Here is a 24,500-nt window from a genome sequence, read left to right as displayed (position 1 = left end):
CAAAAGGGTAACTTGTCATATATTTGTGCTGGGACAAACCTTTATGTTCTATACTACATATATCAAGAATTTTTTTTCCTTTTTATATACTAGGGGGAGGAAATTTCTGTAGTCCAATCACTTTGAACTCATTTTTTAGACACATCAGTTGGCTGTTTTGGGTAGAAACCAAGGATTTAAACTTGGAAACAAGGATCAAATTGGTACCTGAACATTCTAATCTGGATTGGAATCAGCCAGAATTGGCCCCAAAAACCCATGGATCGGCCCCTCAGATTTGAAACCGAATGATCGTGTCCCCAAAACCCTAGAATCGGCTTCTCTGGAATGGTCAGGATCGGCATCACACAGCCGATCTCGATCTGAATCGTCGATTCAACCGATCTGATTCCAATATTTAAAAATTGGTTGAAACTCAACCTATGAGGTAGATATAGATAGCTTTAGAAGATGGACCCTCAAATGTTTGATATAGCAAGTGGTGACCAGATCTGACAGCCCAAGGCCAAAAGCAAAGGAATTCAACCCCGACCATCAACATGCCTACACCCAACTGATGAGTCGACCCAACCCAAACCAGAACTGTTAATTCCAGGCTTCTTTTTCACTCCTTCACCTTCTTGGTTTTTTTTTACTACCCTCTTGGGCTTGGAAGGACAGAAGAGATTTAACAGACTACAAAAAAAAAAAAAGAACAAAACTGAATCTGTGATCAATTTACTATAAAGACTCACGGGTAGCAGACCAGGCCACCTAAAGAACTCCAATTTCGATTTCTTAATACTTGAAAATACCACATTATTTTTCCACTTCTTTCTCTCATTTTCTGCATTTGAATTTTCTTTGGTTAAAAAAGAGACCCAAATACAACTAACAAGAACCCAGAAAAATTAGAATGAAACAAAAAGATGGCTAGAAAGAACAATTACAATCTGACTTTACCCTGAGTATGCCTACCGAAGGCCATCACTTTCAATTGCTAATTGTTTATATTTTTTTGTTCAACCCTACTTCAGTTTAAGGGCTGAGAGACACAGAAAGATTTCCTGAATTACCTGAATGTGATACTACTTAAATCTGGGCGATGCTATCACCTCCGATGACGGCCGCTCCGATCAACTCCTAACTTGGATCAGTCTCTGAAACCAACTCTGATCGTGTCTGGAGGATAAGCATTCACTTGGGGCTTTATATTTCCAACCTGTAGTCGAATGCCATTATGGAATAAGAAGTACCAGCCGTTGGAGGTCCCAAAACAAAGCAAGTTTCCAAACCAGAGGGGGGAATTTTAAGTTCTAACTGACAAGTGGAAAGCTCAGTAGGCGAGGTCAACTATCCAGTCAGACGTGCCCCACTATACTGTCAGTTTTTTGGGGGTTATAACCTATAGTATAAATAAAAGGAAAAGGGTTTTAGTCAAATGTCCCCTGAAAATGCCCATTTGTCTAAATGCCCCCTTACAACTTTTCTAATTGTAAATTCCCTCTTACTTTCAAAACATGATAGCAATTTGATCCAACCCGTTAGTCTTGAACGTTATGTGCAAACGGATTGAATTTTTTGACCATTATACCCTTGATATAGTAGAATGACCAAATTACCCTCATTAACCCTCAACCCTGCAACTCATCTTGCAAACCCAATCTCTGCAATATGAACTTCTCCGATTCATCCCATGGAGGCTCATTGAAATTAGGGAGCTTGAAATCAGATTCAGGCGAAGACCCTGCAGACTCAGTTGTCACCGTCGAACTCGCTGTTGGAGCTGGATCTGGGCTTGAATCTGCTGAACTTGCGTAGGGTTGAGATGATTAAGCCCTATTGAACAACTTCCTCTGTTCTAGGGTTCTGGGTCTGATATGGATTCAGAGGATGTGTATGAAGATGGGGATTATAGGTATATGGATTCAAAGAAAGAGGAGATGATGTGTTTGGAGATGGTGATGATTAGAATGTCAAGAAGAAGAAGAGCTTGCAACCACAGGCCAATATTTTCTCCTAAATCTGATTTCACGTTCCCTGATTTCAATTAAAAGATGAAAAACCTAATGAAAGCTTTGCAAAAAAATTCAAAAAACAACTGAAAGAAAACTGAATCTCTATTCTGAACCACCCAGCTTCCAAAAAAAAACTCTTTTAAGTTTGCTTTTTCTTTCTCTTCCAAAATCCCCCCCCCAAAAAAAAAAAACCAAGACTTTGAAAGACAGAGATGAAGACAGAAAGGGATACAAAGAAGCGGGAATCAGAGAGGGGGAGAAGGCCTTTGCTGCCCACGATGGTTCTGTGGATTTCGACCTTCATTATTCTCAGTTTAGTTTAGAAAGTAAGAAATCTGAAATCGGATCTCTCTCTTTCTTTCTTTCTTTTACTTTATTTTTCTTCTATTGGGATTTGGATAGGTGAATTAGTAATGATTATCTTTAATTGAAATGAAGGAATTAGAAAACGATATCTGAAGGAGTCCTACATGAGTTAGGTTTTCTTTTCAAGTGTCGATGTTGCTGCCGCCGGGAATCATGAAGGTAATGTGGGTGTTGGTGGGTCAATTACAGTTGCAGGTGGTGGGTTAGTTACAATCCTTCCTGTGTTTATCCGACTTAGAAAGAAAGGATACCTGTTTCTTGATAACTCATGCTCTTGCAGCTCTCATAGACATGAACGCCAAGTGTGGGAATTTGGAAAGGGGGAGCCCTTGAAGCCCAGATTTCATGGCGGTGGAGGGGAGTGAGTTGTTGAAGGGGGAAGCCCTTGAAGCCCAGATTTCACTGGCGGTGGAGGGAACTTGGTCATGTGTGTTAGTGAGGGCAATTTGGTCATTCTACTATATCAGGGGCATTATGGTCAAAAAAATCAATCCGTTTATACATAACGTTCAAGACTAACGGATTGGATCAAATTATTACAATGTTTTGAAAGTAAAGGGGAGTTTACAATTAAAAAAGTTGTAAGGGGGCATTTGACAAAAACCCAAAGGAAAAAGGTTCCCCATCCCCTATCTCCCGGCTAAGGGTGTCAAAACCTAACCTGAACCATTAAGATCGATTGAAACCGATCAAAAAACCCGAGATCGAATTGAATCGATTCTTATTGGATTGGTTTTGGATTGGGGTATGACGGGATTGGTTGAAAACTGGATCACATTGGATCAATCAATAACAAACCAAAAACCGAATTGAATGAAATCGATAAAAAAATAATGAGTATAAGATTTGTAACAATGCTTCTTCCATTGATCTCCTCTTTAAGTGTGGGGCTAATGAAATATTTTATGTACTTGAAAAGAGAAAGAGAAGAAAATATAGACACAAACCGAACCCAACTTTTTCAAAAAACCCGGTACCGAATCAAAACGTATTTCCTTTTTTTTTTTGGAAATACTTTATTATACCCAAAAAAAAAAAAGGAAATACGTTTTGATTATTTCCCTTTTGGGTTAAAGGGAAATTGTTGTGATCAGGCTGAGTGACTTTGTCCCACCTTCTATAAAAATGACCCCCTATCCTCTCCATTGGACAAAAATGCTAAGTCTAGCAAAAGCTAGCGGCGTGTCCAACCATCTCCCTTCCTTTTGTTATCATATCATACTATCATACTATATTATACTATTATACTATTATATAAAAGCACGTTGAGGCAAATCTTTCAGTTACCTATTCTACCCTTCATTTTTATCTAAAATTCCATTCTTCAAATCTTAGTCTTTATGTCATTATTTCTTATAATTTCATAATATTGGGCAAAAGGTCAATATCTAGTTGGATCAATGGGCTCCTTCTCTGTCCGATTTTAAAGTGCAGACTCTAAGGCCTGATGATTGTGATCTTGTTTATGTAGCCGAAGGTCAATATCTGGTTGGATCAATGGGTTCCTTCTCTGCCCGATTTTAAAGTGCAGACTCTAAGGCCTGATGATTGTAATCTTGTTTATGTAGCTGACTTAATAGATCCAATCAGTCGAACTTGGAAGACCAGCCTATTGCAGCGATTTTTTCAACCTGCTGATGTAAGTGCAATCTTGAAGATATCCCTGAGTCTATTTATGAAAGAAGACATGCAAGTATGGGGTGCTTCAAAGAATGGGAACTTTTCTATTAAATCAGCATACTATTTATTGGCAAAGACGGAGGAGGAGTCCCAGAGATCGATGGCAGCAACATCTAGAGTTCATAAATGGGAGTTGATCCCAGAGGCGGTATGGAAGAGAATCTAGAATATTTAAACTTTGCCGAAGATCAAGGCATTCATCTGGACAACCTGCAATGAAGGACTCGCCACAGATTCAGGTCTACACTCTCGCCAGATACCCATAGATCCAACGTGTCTACGTTGCGGAGCAGAGATGGAAACTGGAGACCACCTATTACTGGACTGCCTATTGCTGGACTGCCCCTTTGCAAGAGTGGTTTGGCATGGAAGTTCACTGCAATACTCCCCACCTACAGATATAAGGCCAACCGTAGCTGACTGGTTGAGTAGCTGGGATGTTATTTTTCGCCATAATAAGAGGAAGGCGCATGAAGCCTTGTTAGAGCAGCCTTCCTGTGCTGGTACCTGTGGAGAGCACACAACGAACTGTGTTTTAACTCTATTCGTTGGACTCCTTCAAAGGTCATTTCAATGGCGGGCAAGGCTTACCTTGAGTTTGCAGCAATATGGATGCCTACAAGGCCTAGCAGTAACTCTCAACCGGCTGGAAAAGGTTCACCTTCTCAAGTTTGGAGTGCACCACCAACTGGAATTATCAAGATAAATTGTGATGCTGCTCTCCCACATGATAGTTCAAAGGGTGGCATGGGTTTGGAGTTTAGAGATCATGCAGGCGTTCAGAGGAAGTTTGTCTCCATACCTCATACCTTTGGTTCAGCAACTCAAGGGGAGCTGCTGGCCATTTGCTTTGCTCTGCGGATGGCCTTGGATTCGGGGTTCACTCAAGTGCAAGTCGAGTCTGACTGCAGAGAAGCTGTGAACTATATCAAGGATCATAGTAATTCACCCCCTACCCATTCGGCTGTGGTGCTCTCTGATATTAGAAAACTTTGTGCCCGCTTAATAACCTTACTGTTGTTTCTGCTCTAGTTATGTGCTAGAAACAATAGAGCAGTTTTTTTTCTTTTCTGTGTTGAGAAACCGTTTTTGACCCGCTTGGTAAACCTGTTCTTGAAAACGTTTTTCTTTCTTCACTTTTTCCTCTTCTTCTTCTTCTCTTGGTTATGGGTCTTGTTTGCAATTGCAACCTGCTTTTAAATCTTTTATCAATGGATTGTACCTTCTGTGTGTGTGTTGCTTGGCGAATCGCTGATTTGGCCGACTTATATTTCTTCCCTTCTCCTCTTGGTACGATTCCCTTCCTCCTTTCAATCTCTTCCCTTTTTTATTTTTTTCCTTACCCATGCGTCCCTGTGTTGTTTTGTTCAGTCCCAACTTGATCTGGTTCCACAAGAGCGACACAGATCCTTCTCAATTATTCATCTTTCCATCCCAAACTCTAGGGTCTGAATCGATTCTCTTGTGCGACCCTAGCCCTTGTTTCTTACACCCTAAATCCAACCCTGCTGTCATATATCAAACTGAAATCAAATATGATCTCTGTTTTACCACCAAATATGATTTCAATGGCTTAGCTTTATTTCTGGCTTGATCTTTTGGGTGAATAAGTACTCTGTACTTAAGAGGGTAGTCCATTCGGATACCTACCTTGAAATTTCCCTTTGATTGGGCTTTCAGTGAGGGAGGTCTTCTCGTTTCTAGTAATGGCGAAAGCATATCGAACCGGTGATGTTGTTGAAGTTTGTAGCAACGATGAAGGTTTCTTGGGTTCCTACTTCGCCGCGAAGGTTCTCAAGTGGGAAACCCTAATAACCATGGCTTTCAGTTCACTCCAATGGATGAACACAAAAACCGTGCTCCTTAGGGTTTATGTGAACCAAATCACGCACAAAGAGCGAGCGACAGAAAGACAGAGAGAGGAAGAGATAGAGTGAGAGAAGGAAAGGGATAGAATACAAGGTCGATCTTACCTCCAAGATGAGTTGCAAGTTGTACAAGGTTTCAATGGCTAGAGGCGTGAGAGGTGAGAGAGAGGTTAGAGGCGTGAGCAGTTTATCGGGCACAACTTTTAATTTTCAGCACAAAACGACAGTACATGTTCTGCCAAAAGTCTTCTAGGGAGCATAAATTTTGATTCTTGTTTCCAAAAAACACTCACAATAAACACTTCGTTATCAAGTGATTTTTTGGGTGTTTTTCCGTTTCTCGGAACGAAAAAACACCAAAAACTATTTCTTGTAAGGTTATCAAGCGGGCTCTTTCTTCCTCATTTTCTTCTATTTCTTTTCTTTGTATCCCAAGGGCTATTAATGGTGTAGAAGATGCCCTGACAAGGAAAGCCCTATCACTTGTGTGTGTGACAGATTGGCCTTTATCCACTCGGTGGCTTCATGACCTTTGTACTCATGAAGCTACTGCTTGTACACACTCCCTATCTTAGTAAAATTCCCCTTTACCAAAAAAAAACAATAATAATATTAGTTACCCTTAGTATTAATTACTGTTTTTAATTTTTATATATATATATATATATATATATATATATCAGTTACCTTTTCTACCCTTCATTCTTATCTAAAAAATCTTAATCTTTATGTCATTATTTCTTATAATTTCATAATCTTAGGTACCTTTAATATTAATAATATTTATTATTATTTAAAGCATATCTTTCAATTACCTGTTTTATCCTAATTCTTATCTAAATATTTATTATTATTTAAAGCAAATCTTTCAATTACCTCTTTTATCCTTTATTCTTATCTAAATATTTATTATTATTTAAAGCAAATCTTTCAATTACCTCTTTTATCCTTCATTCTTATCAAACTATCATACTGGCTATTTTTTTTACTTAACCATTTTACTCTTCTTTTTTATTTAAATACCGTTTATCTCTTATTATTCTCTTTTTCTTTCTTCCTAATTCTTCTTAAATTTACGGTGCCCTTATTTGATTTATTCCTTTTTTTTTAACCAAATACAACTCTTTTTTTTTTCTTTTTCCATCAGCTTTGGCTCTCCATCGATTTCCAGCTTTCCACCCTCTCTTTCACGCTATTCTTCTTCCTATGGCTATTGCTCTCCATCGAATTCCACCACCTCTCTCACGGTGTTCTCCTTCTTTCTCCACCTGTGATATATCGAATTCCACCCTCTCTGATGCTATTCTCCTCCTTTGTCCACCTCTGTGATAGAGGCAGAGAGTTGGTGTCACGCCCCCATCTCAATGTAAGATATTTTGCCACATAGGGGGTGACTGGGACAATACACATCATCCCAATACCTATCAGGATCATAGATACAGTGTCCCAAGCCATAGTCCACCCTGTCATCACATATTGATAACAGAAAGGAACGCACCCAAATGGAATAAATCTTTCCAATCACAAAGTTAGCAGAAACGAAATTAAATTAAATCACGTGAAATTATACAGCATCGATTCTCTAATGATAACACATATTACAATCTCGATAAATGTAACCATTCAATCTCTCCTTATAACTAAACATACAGTTTATACATGATTGTAGAATGAATACAGAAATTAAATAATAAATAATTGCCACTAAGGCACCATTCTTGGGTGTACATCTATATCTAAGTCACAGCCACCGGCTCCACTTGATTCGCATCTAACGGTGCTCTTCAAGAGGTTACCTACATATCAACTAAAAAGGGTTTGCGCAACGAGGTTAGCTACACTAGCTAGTGAGGGAGCAAAGGGGAATGCACATACACCACACGATCAATATCAAGCAAAATGATGCATGCTAATGTTAGATTCATTTTCTACCTAGCTCACAAATTCTATTGGTCAAGTGTATGCTACTGTGATAACTCGGGAGACACTGAGGGTCACTTAAATTATCGCCCCAGTGAAACCTCAATTATCACAAGGGGACCTACGCCGGTAGAAACCATCCGGTCACCCAGTGGCAAACCCCATATAGTCATCACTACCCCTGTCCTGGCCTCTCCCACCTCCACAGACCACAGGTGCTCAGACTATCCAACACGTAATCCCCTGTTGGCAAGGGTCATAGCATAAGGGAACAAGCATCCTAGCCACAGATATACTATATGCAAATCCTATCGTTCCGAGAGGTATTCCGGATGCATCAACGTCCCATTCCATCTAGTACCTGGGTACCCGCACGGCACGGCACATATAGATCAGGATGGCATATAACAGTTTTTATAATTAAATAAATTGGTGTTTTGATACCGGCACACCTAGCACCGTAGCACGATATAATGGTAAGAATACTATTACATTCATAACAGTTCACATTTGAATAATAATGCAATACCCACAATGCTTATAATTATATAATAGAATGCTTAAGATTTTCGAATATATATATATATTCAAACCCAACAAAGTCACCCAAAACCCACTCACCGAACTCGGGTGTCACCTGGCGTGATTGACATGAATCTCACTGAACATCGGGTGCCATCCGGCATGTTGACATGAATCTTGCCAGTGCACCAGCCTAGACATACAAAAGAAATCATTAAAGCATGTATAGGAGGGTCTCATGCTAGGCCCCAAGATTAAAATCAAGTTTCAACCAAGACAGCACGAGCAGACTCACAGACGGTTGCAACAGAGGTGAGTCCGTCCCTGACTTCGTTCAGGCCAAAAGGTAAAAATAGAACGAGCGGATCTATCGACGGAACTTCTCACTTGGATCCGATCGTGCATCCGTTCAACTTCTGAGACACACCCGAGAGCAAGCGGACCCATGGGCAGATGTGCTTCCTTAGTTCGCCCCTGCATTCGGTCGATCCCTGAGACATACCCGAGAGTGAACTACCCTCGGGCAGATGTAATAGACTTGAGTGAGTCCGTTCCCTCATCCGTCCAAGCCAATTCACAGGGATTACACTGTGCGGACTTGCGGACGGTACCACTATTTGTGGATCCGGTCGTGCGTCCTCCGACAGTCTCTTCCGAGATTTAAAAGGGTTTCTTCTCCAGCTTGAAGCTTGGAGCACCCCAACACTTCAGGAACATAGAGGGGGTGTCTAAGCCTCCCTAGGGTCACTAGAACCTAGGCTCACCTCATGGATCCAAGATCCAACAAGGGTTTGGTCTCAATTTGGTCAAAGCGTTGGGTTTCATGGCTTAGAACCAAGGTCTAGCAACAATGGCTGCAAGGCAGCTCATGGGAACCATTCCTAGAGCTAGGTCAGCACCATTAGAGCTCCCAAATAGGGCCAAGCATCACCTTGAGTCCCAAATGGAATCCTGGGTTAGCTCAAGCTCAAGGAATTCATCAAAATGGAAATGAAAATGGAGAACCAAGTTTGGGGTCTTACCTTGGTGAGATCCTCCTTCCAACCATCATCTCCATCTTTTCTCCTTCACCTTCTTCTTCTCCCTTCGTCCGGACAGCAAGAGGAGGAGATGTGGGGTAACCAGCCATTTTGGCATAGCTCCCATCTTCTTCCCTTCCCCTCCTATTCCTCTCCTACTTCCACTTCTTCTTCTTCCTTCCTCCTCCTCCTTCTCTTATCTCTTCTCCTCCACGATTTGCTTGGGATGGGGAGAGATAAAGGAATAAGGGATTTCCTTATCCTTTTAAGATTAAATGGGCCTTAGGTAGTGTTTGGTTAGGTATCCCCCCAAACACAATTTAGCCCTTTTGGGTTTAATTAGGTCTTAGGGCTTGTTTGCTCGAAGTCATTAGGGATGTCAATTCTAGGCCCGGCCTGCCAGGCTTGACCAAGCCCTCTCGGTTAAAGCCCAGCCCGGCCTGGCCCGATTACTAAACGTGTCGGGCTTAAGCCCGACATGTTTAGTAATCCGGCAGTCCCGGTGTGGGGTCCTAGCCCGTCGGGCGCCCGATCGGACCGACCGATTCCAAGCCCTACCTAGACCGCCCTGTTGCAGCCCGACCCTTTAACTTATAAACTTCCCCTCCCCTTCCCTCCAAATTTCCTTTTTTTGTGTTTGTGTTTTTTTTTGGTCTTTGACATTTATTGGTTAGATTTAGATACACTTAACGTAGGTGAGATGAGGCTTAGTTTTAGTTTTTAGATCTTACTTTGTTAAATGTGCTTCTATTTGGTGTTGTGTTGCTATTTTTTTTATTATCCTCTAGTTAGTTTGTTAGAAGTGTTTCTATTCGGTATTGTGCTGCTATTATTTTTCCCTCTACATACTTTGTTAGATGTGTTTCTATTTGGTGTTCTGCTACTATTTTAGTTGGGATAAGTTTTATTTGATTTTGAGTTGAGGTGTACAGTGAGTGCCCAACGGTTTGATGGTTTGAACTTAAAATTCTGGTTGCATATCAATTAGTAAGCCCATACCGTTTAGAGACCGTTTAGAGTTAAACAGCTCATTAGCCCATTTTAGACTCGGTTTAGGCCCGTTTAGTGCGAATAAGGTTGCCCCGATTAAAGAACGAACATCGACCGACTGAAATGAAACTGTACCATGCCCACCCAAGGCAAACTCGAATGCCTAAACGGTTGGACACGGTGCAACCTATAAAATTGGTGAGGCCCAGTTAGGCCCGACCGGTTGACACCCCTATAAGTCATAGACCATTAGATCCATTTAGTTAATTAGGGCATGTTTGGATTGCACCCTAAATCCATAGGACTTAATTTTCCTCCAAGGCTTGTTTGGTTTAAGGTATTAAAACCCATTATTTCTTTAAGTTAGGCTTTGTGGGCCCACTTTCATGGCCCACTTAACCAATCAATGATAAGGGTAGGGGTCCATATGGTCCAAAGGTCTAATTATAGTGTCCGAGACACGGGGATGTGGGTCCCACAGAGAAAAATTACCAAAAGGGTAGGTAACGGCACATGCGGATCCTCGAGCGGATTCAGTACGAGTGAGTCTGTTCGTGACTCCAGTGCTGCTGTCAAGGCCCAAACTTCAAGGAAAGTTGTGGGGCATTAACGCACACTTTCAAGACTTCGAAGGGATAATTATAATAATATTTTAAGTTCAAGGTCATTGGTGTTGGCCAGTGCCACTATGGCATTGCCCTTGGTAAATGTCTAAACTACCCGAGGGTATAGGGGCATATTTGGGGTGCGGGTGTAATAGTTGGAGAGATAAACCCTACACCCCTGTTATTGGTTTTTGATTTACAGAGACTGGGTTCTTCTGGGTTTTTGGTATATGTTACACAAATGTCGATACTATGATTGCATTTTGGGTTTTCAATTTAGTTGATTTAATTGGATTGATTTGATCTATGAGGTTATGGTTTTGCCGGTTTATCTGATTCTTTTCTCACACGGGATGTCTGCATTTGGGTTTCTCGTGGTTTTTGATAATTTAAGTTATTGGGTACGGTAAGTCTCGCCACAGCACTTCTGACCTAGTACATTGATCTAATTTATTTATTTTTCATATGGACTGTGCGTTCCTCTGATTTTTTTTTTCTTCTTTATATTCTATACAAATGTCTATACCTTGATTGCAGCTTTGGGGTTTTCAGTTTGGTTGATTATTGGATTTATTTTGATGTATGTTAGTTCAGTTTTATTGGTTCTTAGATTATTCTCTCAAATGGGATTTTTGTATTAGGGTTTTTTTGTTTTTGATAATTTTAAGTTATTGGTTGACTTGGAAAGATGGGGCTGTGGAAACTTCAATCACTGCCAGTAGATTGGTACTCATTATTCATTTTGAACCAATTCTGGGTTTTCAAAGGGTTGTGGTTTGCATAAATACTCTGACTGCAACTTTAGTTTTGAATTTTATAGAGTTTTTTTGATCGATTTTGTTCTCTTGGTTGGATTCGTAGGCTCTCTGATTCTTCTATCACTTGAATCTCTGCAGTTTGGGTTTTCCTTTCTGAAAATGTTAAGTGTTTGGGTAATAATGATTTTTATTATGTTGTTTATATAACTCTTGTTTTTTAACGATCTGCAATTGGGATTATGTAGGTTTAGGATCTTGGGATCCTCATTGGGTTATATGCTGAGTGGCACAAGCATTTAATTCCCTACTACTCCTCTGAGCAGTTCATACACAAGGTAGAACAAGTTGGTGCCACTAGACGTGTCAGGGTAATACATCCTCGGCTTGGTTTGTTATTCTGGCATATTCATACTAGAATGAATTATACCAAAAGCACATTTGGGTTTTGTAAGAACGTTATATAACTATTTCAGTGATATGTTGACTAAATTGAGATTTTTGTACTACTTCGTAAAGAACTTCTCTACAGTTTTTTAGGTTCATGGCTTTATTTGTGCCCATGTCCTTTCGTGTCCTCTTTTTTTACCCAAATAATTTGTTATACGATTGTGACTTATATTCAGTGATATGATTTTGAACAGACATGTCTCGGAGAATTAAGAGATAGAGTTGCCAATGGAGGAGACCCCTCAAAGTTGCATGAACCTCCAATTGAACATGATATCTCAAATTGTGAACCAGGTATCATGTCTTATGGGTATCTGTCAACTTTTATCATTAACTTGTTGGTGATGCAGCGAGCACATCTAGGCATTTGGGCTGGCATATGTGAAGTATGCATAAGCAACAATATCTGAAAAAAATGTATTAATAATATCTGAAAAGAAATTGCGGTGTTTATTGTTATTTTTGAATTAGAATGCTCCTGCTTTGAGGAGGAAAATTGGAAACCTTATAACTCATGGTGCTTAACGGAAGCCCTTAACTGAAAGCAACTCTTTATATGGTTTCTGGGGTTCACTATAACCAGCCCATGCCGATCATCTCCAAGATCCATGTCTGGAGATGATCATGAATTTGAGTAGTTGGACTAATCAATAAGTGTAACATGTTTAAAATTTGATAAACATAAGATGTACCACTTGGGGTAAAATTCATAATAGTTCTATGACATGTTACGGGATGGGGCTTCTTCCTATACCTATGAATTCCATTGGACCCAGAATGATACATTGGAAGAATCTTTTGGGTCTTCCAATTTTGAGAAGCTAACAGTTCTTTTCTGTGGGTGATAATGGTGTGGGATTAAGAAGGGTCCAGAGAGGAGATCCCAAGCTCATACATCATCTTAAGAAGTGAAGATGGGAACAAGGAAGCACAAGATAGAGAACAAAGCCGGCCATAAGAACAAGAAGACAAAGTTTGAGAGTGGAGACAATGGACACCTTAATGGACAACAAGTAGACAATATCGCTGCCGAGTTTGTGGAGTTCTGCGAAGCCACAAAAGAGCACCTCTCCATCGAACAAATGCGAGCAATACTTGAAGCGAATTACCAGAACCCCTCTGATTCTGATGATGCAGTTGTCCCTCAATGGTTTGTTTCGTTAATTAAACCTTGCTCTATTCTGCTATTATTTCCTTGAATTCCAAACTTTTGCTTCATTTTTGGGTTAAATTTGTACCAGCCAAGACACATTTTTCTATGGACCACTAGAGGGATGCCTAGTCTGCGGTGGCTCTTTTGAATGCAGTCGCTTCGAGTACACTTGCAAAGGCATTTCCAGCGAGTAGTCTACTTGCCCTTATACCACTAAGTCTATATGTGGCATCTTGTTTGGCTTCCGCCTCTCTCTCTCATGTATAAAAAAATGGATATTTCAGTATCTCTGATGATTGGTGATGAATATATTTTATCTATTTATTAGTCATAGAGGTTAGCTTATGATGTTAATTCTGGGTGCTTATTCAAACATGATGTCATTTCTCATGATGCAGTGGATCTTGCTTTGCAGTTACAGCTCCTTTCTTGGCCTTCCACAGTTTTTTGTTGCACAAATAAAAATCCAAGAAAGCAAGTCGCTACTATAAACCCAGCATTTGGTTTCCAAGATCTCAAACCCTCTTGTTGTATGTAACACTAACCTTTTTCTTCAGAAGAAAATAGGGAAAATGTTGCACATCTGACATCTTCTTTGACTTGTGTTTTATACTTGTTCGTGTACATAAAAATAATCCAATTGGATGTTTGTAACCATGTCAATTATGTGCTTGTTAAGGACCAAACCTACATAAGCACGGAATGGCAAACTACAAATGTATTTGGTAGATGACCTGAGTAATTTGTTGTTATCTTTCTTTGTATATTTTTTTATATATTTGATCGTTAGCCCTCAAGACTTTGCCCTTTCGAGTGCATTAACAAGAATAACAAGGAGTAACGTTAATAGATATATTTGTTCAAATGCAGAAAAACAAATAGAGAGGAAGAACAATGCCCCATTTCTTGAACCCATCTGTGTATACTACACAAGCACAGAATGACAAACTAAATATGTATTTGGTAGATGGATACATGTGTAATTTGTTATTATCATTTTTGTAATTATTTTTAAATGGGAGTTTGGTATATTCCTTAAGGCATCTTTTGTTTTGTATTAATTTTGACTTCTTGCTACAATTTTCTTCAAGTTTCTAATTGTTATAGTTGACTCCTGAGTCCTGGCTAATGGCTTGTAATGATGCTAACATATATATCTTATTTATTTGTTCTTGTTTAAGTCAATCGATATATTATATGTAAGCAATGATAACGTAGCCATTTGGTGGATGGATGGTTATTTTCTTTCTTTCCTTTTTTTTTTTTTTTTGGTTGATAGTGGAACTTTGTTTATGACTCGAGTAATAAATATTCGCTAATTCCTTCTCTTTGCCAAGGCCCAAGGAGACCATCGACGAGGCTGACAAGGCACTCCTCTTGACTCGACAAACACCACCCCTCAAAGCCCTTGCGGGATAGCGCTCAATCTCCAAGACCACAAGTCCTCTCTCGGATCTCTCGAATCCCTGGTGGCTCCTCTCTCTCCAATCGGCGTTGTTTTTTTTTTATGGCAACCTTGCCATCATCGAATGTAATGCTTCGTTTCATTATGAAATCGTTTCACAATGAAATCTTTCTGGTAACGTAATGTTTGATTTCAATATGAAATTTCCTATCGTGTGTTTGATATTATGATTCCTATATCTAATTTTCTGTTTTGTTTTAATACGAAATCTTTCTACTATTTTTTTTCGATTTTGTTTTTGATTCCTACACCTAATTTTCTTTAGTATTCTTGGATCTTTCCAGTTTTAACAAAACAGAGGCTATTCACCTTTTTTTTTGTTCACCTTACCAGTCATCACAGAGGTGTTACCAACAATTCTAGATTTGTGTGTTTGGGTTTTCTTATTACGGCCTATGCCTGATCCTATAGGATGTTGAAGGGAAGATTGGGCTGAATAAATGCTCTTTTATTTCATGAGATGACAATATACTGACTTTTGATCGAACGGATCAAGCGAGCTGTTTTGTTTTCCTTTTGTTCTCTATTTTCATCAATTTTAGAGGTTTCATTTACAGTTTTGGTTTTGTTATGACGTTAGGTGATGCACATAGGAGAGCAAGGAAAATTGGGTTTCTGTTCGGATCCTCCCTTTCAGACTCTCTGAAGGAGAGTAGAGGTGGGTTGCTTTAGTCTGTATTTCAGTTTTTCGGCTTTGGTGTGGAGATTACCATTGGAATTGTAATTGGCTATTTTCTCTTCAGCTACTTCCAACCAAAGGTTGATTTCGCTCCTTTTTCTTTACTTCTAGTTGTATGTATCCTTGTTATGAATGAGGATAATAGTCTTAGTTCTTTGGATGTATTTGTCATTTGTCCATTGTACTATTGTTGATTGGTTTGATCTGTTTTATACTTCAGAATACTGCATTTTCAAATGCATTTTGAAATTTTTGTGTCTGCATGACAATCGATTCTTTTATCTCAATATTTTAACTTACTAGGGATAGGATAATTTGTAGAATCATAAATAACAAAATAGGGGTTAACGTTTCAACAAAATAAACAGGTGGCAGTATTTTTGATAGCTTGTGGCACAACTACACGTCTACACCCTCCTACTGTTTCTAGATTTTTCTTCTAATTTTTTTTTCGTTCTTTAGTATTCCACAATTTGCAATTCTTATAAGTTCTCTACCTTGCACTACCTTAAGCCTTTATTGTTAGATATTTATGTTGGAATTATTCAGAAATGAGTACAGATTGGTTCTTGGGCTCCTTAATTTTTTTAAATGGGCCTTGGTGTAACAGTAAGGTTGTTCCATTGTCACCATGTGGTCACGGGTTTGAATCTGTCCATCTTCTAACTGCAGGTTCAAATTCTCGGTTTCCAATTTTATTTTTGATACTTTTGCTTTTATTTCAATTTAGCCATGAATTTTTGAGTGTATGTAGACTTCAGAAGATATAGGTTAAAATTCTTGAACTCTATTCGATTAGGTGTAGTTGCATGGATACCAACAAAATAAGCAAGTAGGGGTTTTGTTGGCAAATTAATCTTGTTGGTTAATAGTTTTCTTCTTTTTTTGATTTCACAACTATTAAATATGGGTCTTTAGCTCAATCGGCAGAGTACTTGGGGTGTGAGAAATGACTCCATACTTCAAGAGGATGGTGGTTTGAATCCACCAAGTCCCTTATCTATATTTTCATTAATTTCAATGATAGTGTCATGGGATCTAGTATTTCATGATATAAAGACTTAGGTTACAGGATTGTGTCTATATTTAACTTTTTAAATTTTGATTATAGGTTCTTTCTAATAGTATAATTCTTACTGCATATTTTTCTTTAGGATGCCTTTGTTATATACTAGTTGTGCTATCCCCCCATAAACTCTTTTTCAATAATCTTTATAGATTGTTAATCTGTGACGCACCCGTAGAGCTTGGTTCTCTCTCTCTCTCTCTCTCTCTCTCTCTCTCTCTCATGCCAATAGACTTGATTGTTAATTGGGTCAAACATAATTGGACCTTATTTGATTCAAGTGTTGTGAAATTGTGGACTGTCAAAATATCTAGAAAGAATTGAAGAATTGTGTCGTATTAGAGTAATAAATATCTCAATCCGTAAATAGTTCAAAAAGAAAAATATGAAGATTTTGATTTTACATTATTTCAGAATATTTATGAAAGTTTTAAAATATAAATATTTCTCTTTCAACTCATAGTTTCTATTTTTTTTATTTTAATTTAGTTAATTGCTCTTCTGCTAAAATATCTCGGTCCATTTTAAGAAAGCAGTCTTGAATGGATACAAAATCTTCATGATCTTGTAAATACTTTAGTCTCGTGTCAATTCACTCGCCATTTCTATCTCCCAAGCCTGCAAAATCAATTGCTACAAACTACTAAGCTATCTACCACTGCTCCATCAATGTGTATTTATTAGTATTCATTTCTACTATACTGTCTCTCATTTTTCTATACCATATGTTTTATGATATCCATCAATTTTTATTCAAAAAAAAATCAAGTATTTGATACTATTTTGCACATTCAAAAAGTCTCATTACCTTATAAATCCAAAATAATTTGCCCTCCAACATTTAACAAATGTTTACACTTGCATTTGCACATGCATTTTTGCTAGTTCTTGTCAAAAGCATATAAAATGAATAAAGGAGAATGTTCTCTGTGCCGTAGCATAGGCTGTGCCCAGGCACATGGGCCTGCCACTCAGGGGGCAGGTCATTACGCCCACCTCTATGTGCCTAAGTGTAGCCTGCGCTGTGGCACAGAGAACAACGCCCCAATGAATAGTTAGAATTAGGTTGGAAATATCGTATCAGATTCGATTTTGGATTACTATGCGAGTGATCCATTGAATTATTGAATTGGTTCATCTCTCTATCTCTCTCTCTCTCTCTATCTCCCCGTGAAATGATCTCGCTGCCCTTTTATGTTTGAAACTGTTTCTTCCACTCATTGGTATGCTCCTATATGTCGTTTGCTCAAAGAATCCCCTCCCTTTTTAAATTATAGTTTAGCAACCAAGTTTACTGGTTAAATTGGAATAGTCAGAGCTAGGCCTGTTTACGATTTGATTACCGATCCAATTTTAAAAAGAAGGGTAATTACTCTCCCCCCCCCTCCCCACGACTATGCCCAAATGACAAACCCCACCGTGGGTATTGAGTAATAACTCTCCCCTCTCCTAAATTTAAAAGATTCTATCAATTGTACCCATTATGTTAAAAATCACTATTTTCAAGCTATGTAGTGTTAGTAAAGATTCAACTTCTCTCTCCTTGCTCTATCGTCTCCAACCATTGGAAAAGAGAAACTCGAAGATGAGGAGCTGAAACCGCCATTGCTACTTCAATTCCCCACAACTCATCTCTCTTGGAACTGCAACTATTCCGGCTTGGACCTGCAACTATTCCAGAACATATCGATTCTTCTTCTATCTTCTTATATCTTCTTCTTCATTTAGTTTTCTTCCGAAAAAATAAAACAGAGAGGGAGGGAGAGCAAGAAAGAGAGATAGGCCCTCTTGTCTAAGCTCATTCACCTCGCCCCTCGTCTCAGCCTCCATCGACCCTGCAAAAATCCTTCAGAGCTTGGAAGATTTCCTTCATTTTTCCACTAATCATTCTACTCATTTGAGGACCACCAGTCTTTAATCCCTCATCCAACACCAGCTTCAACCTACCCATCCCCTCTATGAAAGCCAAATAGCATGAATCAAACAAATACAAACCTGGTTTGCATTAAACGGCAAGAACAGAGGAGAGGAAAAACAAAGAAAAGCCTAATAATATCTCAAGTTTTAAAACCCTAGCAGTGAAAGTATCAATTAATAGTGTAAGAGTAAAATATCATGGGCAGCAAGTATAAGACTAGAAATACTATAAACAAATGGGTTTTTTACCATTACCACCCCAAAAACTTTACTATCTACCATTACCCCCCCAAAAACTTTGAAACAACTGTTACCCCCCCATGCTGCATACTAATAACCAACTGGCCCCCGCCGTTACAGACACGTAACGGTGGGGGTTAGTCGTGAGGGTTTGCCGTTGTCACGATTTTATTAGGACCAAAATACCCTTAGTAGTGAAATAAACCATTGTCACAGATTTGTTAGGACTAAAATGCCCTTAGTAGTGAAATAAACCCCAGTTCAAAGGATATCTTCACTTTCTCTTCACCTCATCCTCTTCACTTCATCCTCTTCGATTCAACTGTTGCAGCAAACCAAAGGAAGAAGAAGAACTTCGGCTCAGCCCTCTTCTCAGGCTACCATTTCTTCCACCGTATAGAGAGGTGCCACCGTTAAAGGAAAAAACGCAGTTGATTGCTCTCTAAGAAGGGAAGAGAGAAGTGAAACCGGAGGAAGAAGAAGAACTTATCTCAGTCCTCTTCTCAGGCCACGATTTTAGCCCTCTCTGGTTTAACTATCTCCATCGTCTCAGGTGACATTGCAATTTCCGGCGAAGTTAAGGTAATACATTCATGCCTTCTTCTCCTTATTTTCTCTCTTCGATTAGGGCATAAAATCACAATGTCTTGCTATACCCTTTTGATGTTTCCTGTAAATGAAATTACCCAGCCCATCTAATTAGTCTTCTACTCCAGGTATCCTTGTCCTTGTTTTTATTAATGAGAAATTGAAAACACTTCTTAATGGTTTTTCTCTTCCAGAACCCTACCATGAAGATAGTGATTTTTAAAGTAATTAGACATTCGCACACTTTAAATTGAAGGCATTTTTAGGATGCATACTTACTGGGAATTGACGACTCCATCAATATTAGTTGAGCTAACAAATGTATTTATCTCCACCATTGGGTCTGAGAAGAAGTCCCATGCTTAAGACACAAACTCATTAGTAAACAAATTTACGTAGACTGAAATGTTATACGACTGAAGCTTCTTTACAATTTCAGTAGCACCAGTGAAGAATAAAGCCTGATTTTCTGGAAAGATGGTCTCCTTGGTGAGGGACACAGAATGGGCAAATCCCTTGATGCCTTCGATGGATGAGTTAAGGGCATCACGGATAGTTTCATCAACCTAGTATACAAGCTCATAACTAGTTTTCTCCTTAAATACCTTCAGAACAGAGCTATTGGTGGACTAGATCATTACTTTTTGGATTGTCTGGTTATTGTAACCAGACTTGTCTAAGGAATCAAAAACTGCATCAATTACACTTAAACCCTGATACTCCGCAAGGTAAGCTGCATTCTACACAAATAGAAAGCAAACAGCAATTTTATCACACCTGAAGTAAATGTAAATGAGGGATGGAAGTAACCCCCACACTGTTGCACGAATGGTATACATACAAGATAGTAGAACCCATCTCTCAAGCTAAATACTAAAATGAAAAGTATCATCTCAGAGATGATTCCCACAATTTTATCTAACTTTATTGTTGTGTTTCCCATCTGAACATCCAAAACAAAAATGTTAGTGCAGGTAAGATGTCATCTGGGAGTGTGAATAGCAGCTGTGCAAGGTGGGTGAGGTTCCAAAACATGGAATGTTATTGCCAGAGGAGATCTGCTGTGAAGATACCAGAGTCAATGGACAACCCAGATAGGCTGTATTATATTTGTTTCAATAGAGACAATGGCGGTTGCAGATTCTTCAGATGGGCAGTACCCATTGGTGAAACAAGCCAATCTGTGCATGCTAGTGATGCACCAAACAATGAGGGTGAAATAGAGCAGCAGAGAAGTGAAGAGATTGGTAGTCTGAATATTAGATTGAATACTGTGGAGAAGACTGTAGCAAGAATGAAGATCACAAATCAAGTAGTAATAGTTCTGATTGTATTGTACTGTATTTGGAACGTAGTGATTTAAGTCTGGGAATATCAAAGTCATTTTGTTGAAGTCTATTTTGGTTAGTCTTGGGTTGTAATCATGGATGTTTTTTAGTTTTGAGTTGTAATCATGGATGTTAATTATGGTTGAATATTGTAGTAAAGTAGCATCTTGTGTAGTAAAGTTGCATCTTGTGAACTTCTTCCTATAGCCATTTTGCCCACTTTAATGTCATGAGAATCAAAAGATCAGCCCCTGATGGAAGTGCATTGTGCTAATGATTTAAAGAGGGGCTGCTTTTGAATTGAATACCAGCAGAGGACTCCTACAACTGTTATAATTTGTTTCATTAGATAGGTTTGTATTGGGATCTATTTCTGTTTTGGTTTTATTATGCAATCTGAAATTAGAGGGCAGGTTAGGATTTAATTTCCTAGATAGATTAGGATTTTATTTGATTTTGTGAGATGCCTTGAAAGGGTTAGAAGCCCGGGAGAGAGTGAGAGACTCAATCCAAAAAATGTAGGCCAAAAATGTAAGTGCCCTATTAAAAAATAAAAATCTTTAAGCAATTTTGAAACTACCTATCCCAAAAAAAAAAATAGTATATTCCTAAGAACAATTTTTTCTGATAGTTGGTAACAGCAGCCAAATGCTCTCTAAAAAAAATCTTTAAGCAATTTTGCCACTATAGATCCTACAAATATGGTTGAGAAGGATGGAGGACAATTGGTGAATATTATATCAATGTTCACTACAAATATAGAAGATATTGAAGGCTTTAACAACATGATGAAAAGAAAAGTACTGATTGATGCTATGACTGGTGTATGCGCATCAGCATGCCTTTTTTTAGAGAGAGAGAGAGAGGAATCTATTTTCAACTCCCACTTCAAAGTAGCAATTTTATACATTGATAGCATAATCAGAATCTGATGTGTCAGTGTTCACTTTGGCTCAGCCCTCTTCTCAAAGTCTTCATCACAATTCTCTGAACTGTCACTTAAATCATCAGATTCTCCAGCTACATAATCAGAATCTGATGTGTCATTGTTGACTTCCTGTTCCTCACCCTCAAGTACCCTGCTAGCTGATTGATTGGTTGGATCAGATGATGGAATGATTGCATCATTACTTCCCAAATCTATAGTGGTAGTAGTAGTTGTAGTAGATCTCACAATACTAGCACTCCTACACCTACTAGACATACCAACTTCAGTAAAAGCAACCCCACTATCATGCATAACTGCAGAACTCCTATTGTCAAATGTGACTCGGTTATGAAATGCACTAGTTGACCCAAGAACAGCAGTCTGACTGCTATTATGCATCAAAATAGCACCACCCTTCTGAACATTCATGTCACCATCCCTTTGAATATTTCTGCCACCATCCCTTTGAGGATTACTGAGGCCACCCCTTCTTATATTAGCTTTTGGCCTAGTACTTGTAGACATATTAGTAAGGGGAATAGCTGGATATGGTGCTCCAATCTCTGGTCTATTTCTTGCAGTATCACCCACAAACTTGACGTGGTGTCCATTGATGGTAACATTATCAGTGTTGTTACCAACGTGGACATTGTAGACATACATGTGGATACAATCCATCTGAGTACCAAGCATGTCTACCATTTCCATCACATCTTTATCTGTCTTCACTACCATATCTTTCATCTTGTCAACTGTCATATATTTGACATTGAAGTCCACAGATCTCCCTTTAGGAACAGTACTCAAAAGTGAATTATATATGTCAGATATCATATCTAGGTAACCATGTCGTTCAACAGCAATAATCTTTGTAAATGTCACTTGAAGATAGTGGTACTGTACTTCAGTTGTTGTCATCTTGAAGATTATAGACTGTTTGGCTGCATGGTTATGGATTTTATAGAAAAGTGGGAGAAACATCACATTAGTCAAGAACAGTCATTAAAATTCAAGTTTGACAAATTACATCCAAGTATCAATATAAAACTTAACAGAAAAATCAGTCACATGATGTGAAGCTTATTAATGTGACATCTTTTAATAACTGGGGACCAAAAAAGAAAATATTAAAAAGATGAGGTAACATGGTTGGACTTCCATTTGATGAGCTATTATGAGTGAAAGATATGCTGCAAGGTTTCTTGTAGAAATTGGAGTACTTTCATGAGTGGTTATATTGAACATGCATGAAAGAATGGCTCATGCTTTGGGAATGACACATTAATAGGGAAAATATGAGATCTCAAAGGCAACCAACCAACCAAGCCCTCTATAGGCCACATATGCATGGAAAATAAAAGATAAAGGTTTTGCAAGTAAGGTAAGGGGAGAAGGCAATCAGAAGGTGATGTAGATGGTCCACCTATAAAGAGTCAAGGACTGCCCCATAAGATTCTGTTGGGGTTTGTTCCCCTTGAAACCACATGAAAAGGAAAGCATCCATCCTTGTGCTTTAATTGAAGGTTACTATAGCTATTGCATACCCCACAGCCATCCCTAAAACAAGACAAACCCCAACACTTTGATAGAACTACTGTGGAACTCTGGAAGAGAAAGTTATGAGCCTCCAAAAGTTCAAAGTTTCAGTTGCTAATGCAGTTATTAATGCAGAGAACACCATCCTAGAGACAATGAATACAGACCAGTTTCTTGATCTATTCACATCAGCCCAGACCAGCAGAAAGGTAATCTTGACCACTCTCTACATTTTATATTACATTTTAATAAATGAAGAAAATTGTTACATATCTACACCGGAAAAATAAGTTACTTTGGTTTTTTCGGATGAGGCATAATTAAAACCTAATACCCATGATTCTTTTATGGATTTAAAGCACAAATGCAAATCTCTCCCACTTGGTGAGGAAGACTAGATATTGAATTCTTTAGCCACAGTTGAGATTCTGCTAATTCTCACTCTCACCTTGCCAAAATTTTGGACATTATTGGATCAACCAGGGTGCTACTGTTTCAAAGAGCTCAGACGGTAGCTTTGACGGAGACCCAAAATCAGTTGGTGGTGGGAAGGGGTTGAAAGCTATACTTGGTGGACTAGAGGAGCTTTGGGATCAATCACAGTACACAGAGGAATACAATCTCAACCAGTTTCAAGCAAAGCTTAATGGAGCTTAACAGCTGAATCTAATCACAGCCAATGTACAATGTGTATTAGTTGTCTGTTGGCTCTCAATTTTGTCGTTGTTGCCCTAATTCTTTTTTTTTATTTTTTGATTTAATGTTTGTAAATGTTCACTGTATTTGTGGGAAGCTGGCTGAAGAGGAAAATGCGGCTTTCTAAATGTTCAGTCAGGTGGATATATATCCGGTTCATTGGAAATGCAGGAGGGCAAGAGGGGGGGGAGGGGGAGGGAAGGAAATAGAAATTTGTATTCTTTGCATATTGTATATACCATCAGCTTCTCTTAATGTAGTTGCACCCTCTTTAATCTTTCACTGAAGACACTACATTTTAGGCAAATGGTTTTAGTTGAGAATCGAAGGTTAAGATGTTGACAAACAAGCTATGACTCAGGATCTCTATCTACAACAAATTGATAGTAAATCGTTTCCCTATCCATTCCCATCTCCCAATCCCCATTACCCTCCTCCTCCTCCTCCTCCCCCTCCCCCTCCCCCTTTTGCCTATGACGCGGCTTATGATGCAGAGACATGGTATCAACAAATTGACAGAATCTTTTCAAAAAATACAAAATGAATAGAAATTTGAGTAAAAAAACCTTAGTTCTTAGCGAGTTTGAGCCAAAAAATATAACTTTGTGCCCTATCTCGGTTCTCTCTGCACTTCTCAGAGAGCAATCAACTGCATTTTTTCCTTCTGTCCTGCTCCGAGAGCTTTAACGGTGGCACCTGTCTATACGGTGGAAGAAATGGTGGCCTGAGAAG

General features: G+C 38.8%; 1 protein-coding gene across 1 annotated transcript; it reads left to right on the top strand.

Moving 5' to 3' along the window:
* The first annotated feature begins 23,140 nt into the window (after positions 1 to 23,140).
* Positions 23,141 to 24,020, top strand: LOC122656399 (TATA-binding protein-associated factor BTAF1-like). The gene is made up of 2 exons (XM_043850889.1): positions 23,141 to 23,281; positions 23,556 to 24,020. The coding sequence occupies exons 1-2, from the start codon at positions 23,156 to 23,158 to the stop codon at positions 23,727 to 23,729; spliced, it is 300 nt and encodes a 99-aa protein (XP_043706824.1). The 5' UTR covers positions 23,141 to 23,155; the 3' UTR covers positions 23,730 to 24,020.
* Positions 24,021 to 24,500: the final 480 nt, after the last annotated feature.

This window comes from Telopea speciosissima, chromosome 3 (assembly GCF_018873765.1).
Source record: "Telopea speciosissima isolate NSW1024214 ecotype Mountain lineage chromosome 3, Tspe_v1, whole genome shotgun sequence".
Lineage (NCBI taxonomy): Eukaryota > Viridiplantae > Streptophyta > Magnoliopsida > Proteales > Proteaceae > Telopea > Telopea speciosissima.
This window is presented reverse-complemented; position numbering and strand designations above follow the sequence as displayed.